Raw genomic sequence first — 15,366 nt, 5'->3', positions numbered from 1 at the left:
ACACACATTTGAATTTGTCGAGATAAAGTCGGTCTATGAGTCTATCCCTTTTGTTCGTTGTCCCGCAAATTTTTAGTGCAACTAGGTACTCTCTAGCGACTGCATGCGGATAGTACAATTTACAACACAAAATAAGGCAGAGCTAAATGGGCCACGTACATTATGACTATCAGCACCACAAAACCACATTTCTTACAATATTCATCCCCTTTTAAGCACGTAAGTGTAATTATTACAATATTTTGGTTATATACTTTTTAATTTTTGTAAAATTGCTAATATGAATTAATGTTTCTATGTCGTCGACATGCATGAGTGGTTTGTTGCAAAACAAATGTTACGTCATCTTCGTCTATACGTCATTACGTTCACATCGTGCTTAGTAATTCTCGGTAGTTTATCAAGCTATAATAAATCAGAAACACGTACGTTATTTATTTATTTGCAAATCACGTCACGTTTTAAAGGTTCAATTGTGTCAAAAGTGTAATTGTGTCAATAGCTGATGTATTTTGTCGCTGGTTAGCTTCTGCTGCATTTAGTGGTTAGTGCAACCGATAATTGGAATTTTAGCGACCTAACAGTCACGCGAAACACAAGTATACTACTGCAATATGCAACTTGATAATGTACCTGTCATTTCACTACTCGTGTGTTAGATTTTAGATGTAGAGTATAAAGGTCTTAAGTCTCAAGGCATAAAGCTGGTATTGCAAAATACCGAATACATTTTCTTTATTTATAGTTTTAAAATAAGCAGAGACAGAGTCTGTATATAAACAAGTCTGTATATATAAATGTTTGTATACCAACTCTGGGCAGGGAGATATCATATATAAAACTGATATTTTTGTTTTAGTTTGGAATGTGAACAACAAGCTTGACAACTTCAGTTAAGTTATAAGAATCTGCACTCTATTGGAATGTGATTTTATGTTTCCATATCTGCAACAACATATGTCAATCAAATATGGATCTAAATGTGACTAATCATGTTAATGTTGTTAAAGTGATGGACTTGGGAGATGGCCATTCTTCAAGTGCGGTAAGAATATAATCAACCGCTAAAACATAATTGTAAATTTTTACTCATTTTATTTTTTAGACAAATTTACCGGAGATACTTGAGCTCAACGTGGGCGGTTATCATTTCACTACAACCCTCTCAACTCTGCAGAAATATCCGGGTTCAATGCTTTCCGCAATGTTTAGTGGTAGACATAGTGTGGCAATGGACAAGAATGGAAGGTTCTATTTTTATCCCAACTTTTTTTATTAAACAAGCCAAATTTTGAAGCTTAGGGCCAGAAATTTGCAAAAAAAACTCTGACATGTAAATAGCTGTAAAATTCAAACAGTCACTGCAGTTGTTAAAGGTACAAAATTGAGAAAGTTATTGCGTTTAATTAAACTTTGTTTATATGGCATTGCCAAGCCATGAAGTGGTACACTATTACTAGCAATGCCTTCAAGGAAGAGACAGAACAATATCTAAGTTATTGTATGTGTGGTATGTGAAACTGCATTACTCATACAATTTACAGGAGCGTGATGCAATCTCTGTTCAATCAGCTTACCATGATTGTGTGAGAAAGTGCAATGACTCATTTCTTTCTTATTCGTTATTCTTTATATTATTTGCAAGTCTTATAACAAACGCAATTACCTTATGTGTTACAAATTACAACCCAAATCATTCCTAAACTGTTTACCTACATAAAGCTTTGGTAAAGTTATTGAATATTTTAGAAGTTTTATGACAGGGTCATTATATAAGAGGGGTATATTGATGAGCACTGAGCAGTATTGACTAAATTCATTATTCAACAGTTACTTTATTGACCGCGATGGATCGAACTTTCATCATGTGCTTAATTTTCTGCGTCAATCTGAAATGCCTCCATTATCCGAATGCATTAAAGTCTACCATGAAGCCCAGTTCTACAATGTGCACCCTTTTATTGAGGCCCTGGAACTTTTAAAACCAATTGCTGGGGAAAAAATACGGAGAACATTTTTAAGCCATGTAAGTGTAGCAACTGACTGTGCTCTGAGCACAGATTTAACCCCATAAGAAAATTTCATAGATTAAATACTTTCTACAATTTAATCAGCCAAGTTTAATTTGGTTGTTTAGGTCCCGCACTATGACGAAAACTTGCACATTCTGCTCGAAAAAGCGCAAGTGTTAGCCAGCACGCAACCAGATCGTGTTTCAAGGCTGCGTGTTTGTATTTACAAAGAAGAAGCTGCATCAACTCCGTATGAAAACTCTATTCCACCTCTGGTTCCTGGTGAATGGAATCCTTTCAAATATCGTCAGTCTCACAAGTTAGTTTTAAATTTTTTTAAATTAATTCGTTGTATCTGTATAAGGTCTTTATTTTGAGATCATGTTATATTCAGGAAAATAAATCAGAAACGTTCTAGTTTTTTCTTTATAGAGTTACACACATACATACATTACATCACAGCAGAATTGACATGTGTATTGTACCTTACAATATTTGCAGTGTGATTGTAAAACATGTCTAGAACATGATACAAAAACATATAATATTTGTAATTGAAACAGCAGTTTATTATACATAAGCATTTAGGTAAAACAGATTCTAATGGGCAGAATGTTTCTTTTCATTAACCTAATGTCTGACATGATTAATTTAAATGTAAAGTGATATTGATTCTTTACCACAAGGTGTGACGTGTGTGTGATCTTTGGTCCGTGGAACGCGACTCCAGACGTATATGATCTTCTTGATTGCATTAAACATGACTTATCCATGAAAGGTTACGACGTGGAAAGCCAATGCATTGGCGTGTGTGACAAACTTGTAATCGACCAATATTTTTGCAAGCGACCAATTTATGAACTTAGATTTAAATGGTGGTGAAATACTGAACATATAACAGTGTTGGTGGTGAAACAAGTGGACTGGGTGACCCCAATTAAAAATGCTTTTTTTATTGACAAGGTAGAGGCAATAGGTGGCAAAATCAATAATTTAAAACTGATGAAGGCAATTAGTTTGCTCCTTAGAGCTGGTACAATTTTTTTTCATGGACCAATACCCCTTGCTTATTTAGATGTCCTACCACTAAGCACATAGACTAAACATTTTAACTTTTCACCAAAAATGCTTCACACATTCCTGCTTTTATCTTTGCAATCTTTTCACCGCTTGCATTCCATAGACGTAGGGTACATGCAATGCTGCAGTGCGCTTTATACAGTAATTCCCAATCAAAGCTGTTAACATCCTGTACAAAAACCTTGCCCAATTCAAAAGTGTTCCATTGAATGTTAGCAGTGCTATTCTTTATTCTTATATTTAAAATTAAAACAATCAAATTATTCCTTTTAAAATGAAAGTAATTTTCACTGTGTTCTCTTCCTATCTAAAGTTCCACTGTGACTTCCTAACTTCTTCTGCTTCGCTAAATAAAGCCAGCTTCTCTTTATTGTTGTGATTTATGTTCTGTACGGCTGACGTTTTGGGCAAACTATTAGTGACCACTCGGAAAAATGACTGGTAAATGTCTTGCCCAGAAAAACAATGGTAGCAGCAGGAAACATAGAACCCAAGTATCTTTTAGAAATGATGCAAGAACTTCCCAATATAACCGATTCAGATTGTTGTTTTTTTGAGGACAAGGAAACATAGAACCCAAGTATCTTTTAGAAATGATGCAAGAACTTCCCAATATAACCGATTCAGATTGTTGTTTTTTTGAGGACAAGGAAACATAGAACCCAAGTATCTTTTAGAAATGATGCAAGAACTTCCCAATATAACCGATTCAGATTGTTGTTTTTTTGAGGACAAGTCAGATAAAACAGTTTAGCTTACTTAACTAGTTTTGTATTTAAGAGAACAACTTCCTTTTTCCTGTAATTGATTGTTTGGAGTGCCATTAAAAAAAAAATCAAATTGATTTGGATGTCTTGTAATGCAGAAAAATGTATGAAGTTACATTTTATTTTAAATGAAAATAGAGGTAATAGTTTCATCGCATTTTCCTCGTCTCATGTTCGTTTCCTTTTACACAAATTATAGAAAAGTAGAGATAGAACCCGTATTACATCTGTGAAAGTATATTGATCCAGAGTTCATCAATAACTTCCCACCTCCCAAATATTGACGTATCTTATGCATGACCATGAAATGGATTGCACCTATACATGCTGCTAATCAATACCATGACATTTAATGACTGCTATATAATATGACATCTAATCATTGAACCATCAATGATTTAACAAGATATTCAGGTTTTCTGTACTAGAGCTGAGGTCTTCAACTTGCACGGCTTAATCTTTGGGATAAACATAGCACTCTTGGTCACACAAATGCTCTAAAACAATCTGAATTGTTTTTGTATTTAAATATGATTTTGTTGATTGCGAACCAGACTGTCAACTGCTTAGAGATTCATTTCGATTTGTACCATATTAGAACATTTTGTCTCTTTATTAAATGTCCTTGCAGCATTGAACAAAGGAAGCAGCATTGAACGCAGCATTGAACAGAGGAAGTGTGCACCTAGATATTAGAGTACTTTCACATTTCGCATGGCAGTTATGGTAAGCTAAAAAGAGAAAGGTGATTAAATCACTGCAATAACATCTTAAAAGCATATCATGAGTCCAACCTGACCTTTTACAGTGTTTATGAAACTTCTTGCTTTATTTTTTTCATCTCCGCTTTCAAGTTGTCATAATGCTGCTTGGATTTACAATGCGCTGAAAACGCAGTGATTCTTGAGCGATAGAACTTGCGGCACAATTGACAATAAAAGCCCTGAAAAGTACGGATTTTGAAAGAATTTGACAAAACTTGCAAATGTTATTTTACAGAAAATATGTGGCAGCTTTCTAATGCTAACCCTTGCGAGTCATATAGCAGCAGCAACCAAAAGCGTTAAACATTTGCATAAATTAAACCTATGTTCTTGGCCTTTTGTATAATTTGTATATTCAAGCTTAGCAATATAAAGAGCACAACTATTCACACACAGTATCCCATAAAGTAACTGTGAATTACATATAGATGATGTAACAAGTTGAAACACAATACCTCCATGGGTTCAATTGCACACTGACCAGCAGGTACATCTGGATCAAATGGTGGTAGTCTGTACTTGAAAGGGTCATCAGGAAAAGGTTCAACCTAATATGGGAACAACAAAAGTTTTTATATTTAAGTAAATAGGTCTATTGGTAAAACTTCTGGTTGTCTGCCATAAGGTGAAACTTTATATGATTTTTATGATGATGCCATATGGCAAATGAAACATTGGTATCTTAAAAAAATGTTGTTTTTTTTACAAGAGAAGCTATTTATTTATAACTGTTTAAATATATAACAAATATAATAAAAAAATAGCTTCTAAAAATGATTTTTTTAAACATGAAAAAGGTTAAACAGGTAAGTTTTTTTTTAATAGGCCTAAATACCTATTTGTAAATTTGCATCAAAGATGTGTGATAAATCAACAAAACAAAAACAAAATAATGCGTGGTATAATAAAGAAACATTCATGATTAAAAGACAAACTTAGACACAACATACGTATATATGTATAATGTTAAAATATTTATATAGATTAAAATAATTTGAAAAAATACCGGAATTTGTTCTTCATCTGCTTTAACTGTGTCAGCATCAGTTGGTTCTAAAATTTAATATATTTCTGTTTAAACAAGTGCAAATAACATATAATATGTTTGTTATAAAAAATGGTTCTAAAGTAACTCAAACCAAACCTTGCTTAATAGTTGTTTTAGGAGGCAATGAATCTGTCTGTGAATTTGTGTCTTTGCCCTCTGAAGGAGGGCTGGAGCTCGTTCTTTTCTTCTTTTTCTTAAATGGACGAGGAGGCAAGGGGATTGGAGGACCTGGGAGCATCTGAAGCTGAATCTTGTTCTTCCTGATCAGCATTCCACTCTTCTGAAGAGCCATGCTTGCATCAGCAGGCGAGTAGAAATCAATGTCGTAAATATTATATCCGATGTTCTGGAAGATGCATTAATTTAGGACCAATGGGGCATCCAGGGGGGTCAGGAGTCAAAACCCCCTTTTTTGTTAAAACAAATCTTTGAATATCATTTTTTTAAAATTTAGATTCATTAAAGAATTACTATTGGATTAAAAAGCAGTTCGGAATTTGCGATATCTTGTTCTTTTTTTATGAGAGTGTGGTTGTTTTTCATAACACTAAAGTTTAGACACCACACTTGTGGTATTACCAAAGTATAAACCTGAGCGATTTTTGCTGGCAGTACAGGTGCAAAGAATTCTCGTATGTCCTCTGTAGATGCTTGGTCAGGAATATTAAATGCTCGGATGTATATACTCATCATCATACCTGGTGTACAGAACATTTAACACATAATACATGTTATAGGAATTGTCCTTGCCCGGTGTTGATTTATCTATTTTTTTACACAAAATACATATATTTTTTTATTGCGTATGTACCTGGAGCTGGTGGTCTTAAATGCCTCATATTTGGTGGTATGCCTGGCCTTATCATACCCATTGGTGGCCTCATGTTCATTGGTCTTGGCCTGAAATTTGGGGGTGGCATCATTGGGCCCATGAAAGGCATAGGTCCTCTTGCTCCCATAACCATAGGGCCCATGCCCATTGGAGGCATATGCGGGCCAAAGGGGTGTCCTGGACCCATAAAATTCATATTATTCGAAGATTTTTTTACTTTTGGTTTGACTTCTTTAGCAGTAGACTCTATTATTTTATTAATTTTCTTTTCGGGACTTTTCTCTTTCAACTGAATCTTTTTTTTCTGGAAATTCTTGTTTTCCTCCTTCTTTATCACAATTATCCTATCCCTTGTTGGGGACCTTTCCCTTAAATGCTTTTCCCTTGATGCTCCATGTTCTCTTCTAGGACTGGTTTCCCTAGAGTACCTCCGACGTCTGCGAGGACTTAGATCATGATAAGGTTTTCTTTCACGTTTAGGACTTCCTGAACACTTCCTCCTCCGTTGTAGAGATTCTCTGGAATTTAGTTTAGTGCTTCTTTGGTCCAGATCTCTATGTTGTCTTTCTTCCCTACTGAAGTACCTGCTTTTGGAAGGACTTTTGTCTCTTTTTGGACCTAGACTACCAGCTCTTCTTCTACTTGGAGAACTTCTTCTTAAATCTCGTGGAGGACTTCGCCTAGGATTTGAATCAATTGACAAACTTCTTTTTCTTCTTCTTGGACTTAAATCTCTTGGTTGACTTCTTCTAGGACTTGAATGCCTAGAAAGACTTCTTCTTCTTTTTGGGCCCAAATCTCTGGAAATTTCTCTTCTTGGACTTAAACCTCTTCTAGGAAGTGAATTTCTTGAAGGGCTTCTTCTTCTTCTGGGACTTAAATCTCTTGGCTGACCTCTTCTAGGACTTGAATCTCGTGAAAGACTTCTTCTTCTTCTTTTTGAGCCCAAATCTTTTGAAAGACTTCTTCTTTTTCTGGGACTTAGATCTCTTGAAAGATCTCCTCTTAAATCCCTTGGAGGACCACGGTTTGGGCTTAAGTCTCTTAGAAGGTCTCTTCTTGAACCTGTATCTCTTGGAGGTTCTCTTCTTGGACTTGAATCCCTTGGAAAGTTTCTTCTTGGACTTAAGTCTCTCAGATGTTCTCTTCTTAAACTTGATTCATTTGGAAAATCTCTTCTAGGACTTAAATATCTTGGAGGACCCCTTCTTAGACCCAAATCCACTTGTGGGTCTCTCCCATGATCAAAATTCATGACATCCATACCTATTCCAAAGGTCATATCATCCGGATGATGCCATCCTCTTCCTGGACTACGGTCTCTTACAAACTGTTGACTCTGATGTCTTCCAGGTGAGAACTCTCTTGGAGGCATCCATCTCTCGCCCATTGGCCCCATATGTCTTGGGTAACCCATACCCATTCTATGCTGAATCTCCATCGGTGGGGTGCGGTCTCTAACCTGCCGAATATCTCTCGATTCTCTTTGAAATGGTTGACCAAAAATTGGAAATCTGTTGGCATTATTAACAGGTGGAGGTAAAACCATTCCATCATGCAGCTGGTTTAAAATCTGATTCCGAAATTGTTTTCTTTCCAAAGTCAGGGGATCCACCATCTATAAATGCAAAAAGAAATGTTTGCATGTGTAATGATTATTAGTATTTTAATATGCATGGTGAAAAATTAATAAATGAAAATCAATTTTTATTGGTGTTTACATTTTAAATAACTATTATATAATATAAAATGAGATCTTAAAGTGGAGACAGCGCACAAGTAAGCGGGATTTAGGCCAAGGTTGTCCACTACCCGAACCTTACAGTACTTAGTTAGCCTTAAAATTTAATCAATATTTATCCAGTTAAATCCGTCTAATTTTCTTATTGCAAACACCCTAATAACAGCAAACCTTGGTGACATTATGACAACCTGTACTTTCATTACTTTACAGATAACATACTTGTTTATCAGGATTCGGAACATGAGCTTGTGAGTTTGGCTCAGACTTAAATCTATCTGCATACGTTGTATCCAATTTTGGTATTTGCTTTTCCATAGAACGTACTGATGCAACACGCTTGGGTACCAGCTTAAGATATATAAAACAAGTGATAATTTGAATCAATTAGGTTTATTGTTACACATAACATGTCAATTCACTCACCAATTCTTTTATTTCTTGTTCTGAAAACAAATTTTAGATTTAATAAAATGAATGTAACTTATTTATCCTCGGGTGACCAAAAAAACAGTTGTTATAACACAGGTGTTTATACACCTTTTGCCAGATTACGAGTTGCCATGTGTGTCACTTTGTGGGTGATTACTTTTTTTGATTTTTGAATGAAACAAAATTATTAAAACTACAATCATATCTTTTTTTGTAATTTGACTTTAAATTCACACTATTAAGTTAATAGGTTATAATGTGGCAGTGTAAAAATTTGCGAAGTTAAAGTGACATAAAATGTTTTGGCTGTTCCATACAAAACACAAGATAATAATTAAACGTTCTGTGATGAGCTTCCATAGGATTATTTTTCAACAAAACATTTACTACCGAAGAAATATTACAAATACCTGATCCATATAAAGGAGAGAGATCCTTAAGATCACATTTATTACCAGGTGGTAATGCAAACACAATATTGTTCTTTCTACACCAACGTTGAACTATAAGAGGGTGGCATTGGTGTGTTTTGACTCTCCTGAAACAAGAGTTAAAATTCACAAGGTTATAGCTGAAATAATTGATTAGAAACAGGTTAAAAAAAGTTTTTGTGTAAACTTGACTGACCTAAAACTAAGGTGGCTGCATGATAGTAGGACATCATGTATACAGAATGTGATGGATTTAGGAAGTTAGGTTACAAAACATTTAAATCTGTTTGCCCAAAACCAGAACAATTAAATGCAAAGTGTTAGAATGCCTTTAATTAAAGATTCAATCATTAATTTATTATGGATATTACGGTTATAACTATAAACCAGTATGTATTTATTAATTATTCTAGCTGACTTACCTTCCTCGAATGCAGAAAGCATCTTTAAGAAAGTCAACAGCCAGCTCAACTGAGTCAAACACCACGTACGCTGATTCAGAAGACTCAGGTATATAGAAGATATCTGCAAAAAATGTATCAATACTGAGAATATAAAAATGTCTTAATTCAAAAAAATTTTTTTTGGTACATAAAAAATACTTGCAAAAATGTATTAATAGGCCTACTGAAAAAGTAAATTTGGCTTTAAGTTTAAAAATAATCTATTTATTTGTTGTATTGTAATCACAAGCAGTAATTTACCTTGCTTGGTTTAACAAAAAATAAGGAAAGGTATTCAGTGACAGGCTTGCAATGAATTGATTTATTGCAGCTTGAATGACACTTTGTTACAGTAAATAAAGGATTTTTTAAACAATGGGCAATACATTTAACATTATGCCAACCTATATGGCGCCATTGTATCACCTAACCAGAGCAAAAATAGTATATTTTAAAACTTCAGCAATTTTTCTGCAGTTGCATTCACATAAAAGCCATGACACAGTGGTTACCACAAATGCTTCTACCCGAGAGGTATTTTTTTTTCGACTTGTCGCTGCTGTTATTATGGGTGTATGTGTCATTGTGCAAGACACTGACTTAACAGTAACTGCTCCAAAACAGTTTTCTCATATGGGTTGTTCAAATTATCAGCTTTAAATTAAATAAATGCAAAATTCCCGCAAATAATCAACCGCAAAGTTACATAAGTGGTAACTTAAGGTGTATAAAACATCCATGGTATAGTGAGCCACGCGAGGATGGATAAAGATTTCATTTATTTAAAATGGAGTTGCAGGTACTTTAAAACTACACACGAACTTAGGGGAAATCGATCTTGCATTTTAAAATCTTTGTTATCGGGTTTCCTTTCCCAAAAAGTTAAACAACATTGCACAAGATACAGATTTATCAACTACTACTACAGCTGCCTTAACTGATAAAGAGCCTATCATTGTGCACGAAAATATTTTAACCCTTTCTTAAACATTTGAATTACAATGAATGTCTTTTTTAATAATCTAATCCTGACGGTATCACATTATAAAAATTAAGGCGAAAATGAAAAATTGTATCCTAGAAAAGATAATAGCCTAAAACTAGCCTAGAATTTCATGCAAAAAGCACTAGCCTATAATAGCCTATTCAATAACATAAAATGTAGCCTAGAATTTCATGCAAAATAACACTAGCCTAATAAATAATATATAAAAATATAGCCTATATATAGCCTATGTCTTAGCCTAGTGTTAGTAGTATTACAAAATAGTAGTGTACGCTAGCCTAACAGTTCCAGGTGCAGCTGGTGCTTTTAATCTACCTTCCATGGATCTGTGGTAAGCATTTAACTCTTCAAGCAGATGATCTTTAGTGGTGTTTGATCCCAACCCAGATATGCAGACAAACTGGAATGGAAGTTGTCACACAGAATTGATAAAATCAGTAAAACTTAACAATATTTACAGCTATGATAGTCTTAAGTTAAAATTCCACCATACAAAAGAGTACTTTAAAAACAATTAACAAAAACATAGAATAAATTAAAATGGTTGGTCTTGATGAAGAATACTAAAGATGATGATCTCTTTTTCTTTCATCTTCCAGCTTGGTATGAAATGCATCACGCCAGTGTTTGATGCAATATGGTTTGCTCATACGCATAGTACCATATCACTAATACACTAGTTACTAGTACAAAACCTTAACCCGCGTCTGCTCTAGATCATCGCATTTTAAAAACGCAAAACAGTAGCTATCTCAAAACTGCGCCGGATTTGTATGAAACTGTGCCGGATTTGTATGATAAATAATGAGAGTCTTGAACAAAAACGCAAAACAGTAGCTATCTCAGAACTGCGCCGGATTTGTATGATAAATAATGAAAGTCTTGAACAAAAACGCAAAACAGTAGCTATCTCAGAACTGCGCCGGATTTGTATGAAACTGCGCCGGATTTGTATGATAAATAATGAGAGTCTTGAACAAAAACGCAAAACGGTAACTAATCTTAAAACTGCACAGGCTTTGTATCGCATGCGATAAATAAAAAGGCTGCATACACAAGACCAGAAATAGACTTTAAATTATATCCAGTAGGCCTAATCTTTAAGATGCGAAATGTTTTTTTTAGAAACACCAATTAAATGTATAAAACAACACGAGAACTGGTAAATACCTATCAATCTTAGATGAAATAAGGATTTCATATTCAGAGAACTTAAAGGTAGGAAGAATATTAAATTTTAAAAAGAACAATAATAAATAAAATTGAAACATAAATTTAAATTCTATATGTTAAAAAAAAAAATTTTTTTTAAAGCAATATAAAGACTGAATGTAAAACATACCGGTGATCCTTCTATGTGCATTTTGATCAAGCATGTACGTTTCCAATCTTTTTCCATATCAGAGAATTTGCATACAACCATATTTAGTGGGAAAACATCATCAAACTTCATTCTCCGGGAATAAAAGATGTTTAGAAAAAGCAAAATTTCATTTGTTAATGAATATGATCAAACAATTTGCTACAACCGACATCTAAATTATTTGGATAACATTTTTAGGATAATAAAAAATAGCTTATATAAATGTTAACAAAAGAATTTAAAAACTGATATTGTTATCAGGTAACATACAAAAATATATTTGAGTCTCAGGTAGAATATGTATACTGTCCACGTGTCCAGCAGATTAGGAGACAGTAAACAGAATAATATATGGTAACTTGTAAGCTGGCATAAGGTGTATTAACACTCATGTTATAACGACTGTGTCTTTTTCCAGCCACGCGAGGATAAAGTAAGTTACATTCATTCATTCATATATTATACATATGGGCAAATCATAACTTTTTAAACTATACTCTCTCTTACCCATTTGCTTTTAATATATCCATTTTGTTGTTATGATTTTCCAGCAAAACATAAGCATAGCCAGTAGATGAGCCATCTCTACAAAAAAAGTAGTCATTTTAAATCATATAATAAAAAAAACAGTGCTTCTTAATGTTTAGCATTATAGTTTTTGGGTCGCTTATTTAAAAAATAGTTTTAACAATTGGATCGGCAGACTCGGCAAAGATTATTATGACATTGACAGCTTATGTATAATATACTTACTAATTTCATCATGCTAGAAAAAGGGTTGGGAAGAACCAAGTGTTCATAGTACATGATTTAAACTCATTGTCAGAAAACCAAGATACAAGAAATATTTAACTTACAAGTTTCGGATGACTCTGATACCATCTTGTCCATTAGAAGGCCATATTCCTAAAAACGATATCAATTTGTTTTTTGAAAACTCTTCAGGTAATCCAGAGATCTTTACTATGTTGTGTCTGCAAGAAATAAAATGTATAATATTTTGTTATATAATTATATAATTACTTATGAAAAATATTAAAATAATGCATAATAGGCTCTTTTTTATATAATCTATCAACTTACAAATCATTTGATGCCACATTGACCTTGGTAATTGAACTGTCCTTTTTATCAACGTGCAAAAGTTCATTTACATTGTTTGGTGCAGGACTGTTGTTGCGTAATTCTTTGTTTTGTACTGTGTTTAATGCTGATTTAAAGAGAGGTTCTTGTTCTGAATTAAAAGATGTATAAAATATATTATTGAAAGCAATTTCAGAAGTTAAAACTAAACCAAAAGCAGACAAAACCAAAAAAGGTAAAAAATAAAACCAGCAAAAACAGGAAGAAATTATAAAAAGATGCACAGACTTACTGATCGATATAGCGGCGGTATTCTGAAATCCATCATTATGCTGTACCTTTAGAAGATTATAAATAAAGGAATGTAATGTACTTATCCTTGCAGGGTGGGGCAATAACTGGTAAAACTGTTGTTATAACATAGAAGTTCTATTTCACACAAATTGTATGTTATATACACCACATATGCTACTTTGTGGATATTTTTTGATATTTTTTCATTGTTTTGTAAAGTATTGCTGACAATTTAAATAAGCTACCACTGGGTTAAAACAAATGATCTTATCTGTTTTTTTCACATACGCCTATATAAGTACAGATACCCTTATAAAATATAAGGTATAATGGTAGCAATGTCGAGCTTCAAACCCTTGACCCCTGGGCATGGTAAATATTGACAGTGTAATAACACAAACTGATTGAAACATACTTCTGTTTTTATTGGATTCGGTTCACATTTTAATTGAGCCAGCAGTTGACCAATACCACGATTTAGTTTTGGGGCTTCTATAATGCAGTGAGAAAAATACAATAATTTGAGAAAATGTTGGGTTTAATTTATAAAACAGTGATAAAAAACAATAAGCTCTTCATATAACGGTTTAAATTTGTTTTGCCAATGTGATGTTCATTTCAGGAAAATTACGTTTTAAACACATTGTGCTTGTATTTTAATGTAGGGATATAAAGACTGATAATAAGAGGAGTAAGAACGTAGCATACCTGTTACTGACAGGCTTACTAAATTTGCTTGATTTTCCTCTTCTGCTTTGATGTTTCTAAAAGAAAAATATTGAAAAAGTTGGAGGGGGTGATATAACGCAACATATTTTCCATTTATCTCTTGGAATACGTAAACGAAGATCAAGTTATAAAACAACAGAGATAAACGAATTAAATGTAAAACAACAGTAAATAAAAACACGCTGTATGTAGAAATTTACCAGGTCCCACAATTACAAGGCCACAGCACTGGTACCTGAGCAGTTGTTTACTGGTTCCTGAAGAAAAACTATGGATGAAAGCACCAATTTTCATGCATGCCTAAAACAAGTTGTAGTGCAATTGGTTGCAGAACCCTAATATAGGCCAGTATAGGTCTTATAGTACATGTTGCCATAGGATATTTACTAACCGTTCATGTATTTCTGGTGGTGTATAGATCTTTGAAGGTTTTAAAATACTTTTCAAAGGTTTTCCAGTGGAAGAACCACAAGGAACGGAAGGTGTGCAACTATCCGTGAAAATGATATCTAAAAAAACATAAGCATGAGTTTACAGTACTTAACACAGGCATTGGTGTAGAACCCTCCCATACGTTACATGGTTATAGTAGTTACGTTAAGCTGTTCGTTGTGTTGAGGGACATTCTTTCTTACATAAAACAGTTATTAGAAAAACGTCCAAACGAATTACCGTCTTTGCCGTATTCATCATCGTCGTCGTCGTCTTCGTCCGACTGCACCATCAAACGCACAGCCGCAAGAGCATTAAATTTCGATTTAACAGGAGGGTTCATGTTCACATTAACATACGAAAGGTAGTTTCAAAAAGCTGAAATAGCAAACGCTATGATTCTGAATTGCAGTGATAACATTCGCACGTTAGGGCATTTTTCTCGATACTAAAAGTGTTCCCTAATGTGCGACCACGTTCATAGATGTTAAGTAGCTATTTCTCTCTTTATTTACTGTTTACTGTATTAATTAACTTTTCTACGTTTGTGTTAACTATTGTCAACATGACAGTATGCTTTTATTATTATTATTATGTTATAATCATAGACAACTAAGACAGTCGTTTGCCAAAAAATATGCTGATTTGACAAAATGGTCAGGACACAGTGCGTATACAAACGGTAACGTGGGATAAAAAAAAGATACTGTTAGCACCTAAATCATACATGTCCTAATCGTGTTTTAACAATTTACAGTCGCAGGGCCGTTTTTTTTATACAGGTGACATCTTACGGCGAGGCACGAACTACAAAGCGACCGCGGTTTTACAGTTAACCTCAGGGTTAACAAGTTATTCATGCATTGGTTACTTTTCACAAGCTATATTTGCAAATTAAATAATCTTAAC

At 33.8% G+C, this 15,366-nt stretch overlaps 2 protein-coding genes across 5 annotated transcripts; one reads left to right on the top strand and one right to left on the bottom strand.

Moving 5' to 3' along the window:
• Nucleotides 1-314: 314 nt before the first annotated feature.
• Nucleotides 315-3,462, top strand: LOC149727142 (BTB/POZ domain-containing protein KCTD7-like). Of its 2 annotated transcripts, none has more exons than XM_089890559.1 (6): nt 315-425; nt 860-1,045; nt 1,106-1,248; nt 1,831-2,026; nt 2,138-2,331; nt 2,699-3,462. In XM_089890559.1, the coding sequence occupies exons 2-6, from the start codon at nt 971-973 to the stop codon at nt 2,892-2,894; spliced, it is 804 nt and encodes a 267-aa protein (XP_089746685.1). In that variant the 5' UTR covers nt 315-425; nt 860-970; the 3' UTR covers nt 2,895-3,462. The 2 variants fall into 2 exon arrangements, with proteins under 2 accessions (XP_089746685.1, XP_089746686.1); XM_089890560.1 differs by having other exon boundaries at nt 394-544.
• A 900-nt stretch (nt 3,463-4,362) lies between these two features.
• On the bottom strand, nt 4,363-14,929 carry LOC149727141 (uncharacterized). Of its 3 annotated transcripts, none has more exons than XM_089890495.1 (21): nt 14,698-14,929; nt 14,417-14,534; nt 14,005-14,060; nt 13,712-13,788; nt 13,295-13,340; nt 13,003-13,153; nt 12,777-12,893; nt 12,427-12,504; nt 11,899-12,010; nt 10,872-10,956; nt 9,530-9,632; nt 9,087-9,214; nt 8,671-8,690; nt 8,467-8,595; nt 6,483-8,121; nt 6,251-6,369; nt 5,768-6,017; nt 5,630-5,676; nt 5,079-5,171; nt 4,659-4,802; nt 4,363-4,590 (listed from the first exon to the last, which is right to left on the bottom strand). In XM_089890495.1, exons 1-20 carry the CDS (start codon nt 14,798-14,800, stop codon nt 4,671-4,673), a joined length of 3,603 nt encoding a protein of 1,200 aa, XP_089746621.1. In that variant the 5' UTR covers nt 14,801-14,929; the 3' UTR covers nt 4,363-4,590; nt 4,659-4,670. The 3 variants fall into 3 exon arrangements, with proteins under 3 accessions (XP_089746621.1, XP_089746622.1, XP_089746623.1); XM_089890496.1 differs by having other exon boundaries at nt 4,363-4,544; XM_089890497.1 differs by having other exon boundaries at nt 6,263-6,369; nt 14,698-14,927.
• Nucleotides 14,930-15,366: the final 437 nt, after the last annotated feature.

Source organism: Ciona robusta, chromosome 12 (assembly GCF_009617815.1).
Source record: "Ciona robusta chromosome 12, ASM961781v2".
Classification (NCBI taxonomy): domain Eukaryota; kingdom Metazoa; phylum Chordata; class Ascidiacea; order Phlebobranchia; family Cionidae; genus Ciona; species Ciona robusta.
Note: the sequence above shows the minus strand (reverse complement) of the source record. Positions and strands in the feature narration are given on the sequence as shown.

Coding starts and splice junctions, on each gene's coding strand:
- LOC149727141 (XM_089890495.1), bottom strand. CDS start 14,800: ATGAACCCTCCTGTTAAATCGAAATTTAATGCTCTTGCGGCTGTGCGT. Junction 5,677..5,767: donor TAAAACAACTATTAAGCAAG/GTTTGGTTTGAG, acceptor ATTAAATTTTAG/AACCAACTGATGCTGACACA. Junction 5,172..5,629: donor CAGATGAAGAACAAATTCCG/GTATTTTTTCAA, acceptor TTCCCATATTAG/GTTGAACCTTTTCCTGATGA.
- LOC149727142 (XM_089890559.1), top strand. CDS start 971: ATGGATCTAAATGTGACTAATCATGTTAATGTTGTTAAAGTGATGGAC. Junction 2,027..2,137: donor GGAGAACATTTTTAAGCCAT/GTAAGTGTAGCA, acceptor TTGGTTGTTTAG/GTCCCGCACTATGACGAAAA. Junction 2,332..2,698: donor AAATATCGTCAGTCTCACAA/GTTAGTTTTAAA, acceptor CTTTACCACAAG/GTGTGACGTGTGTGTGATCT.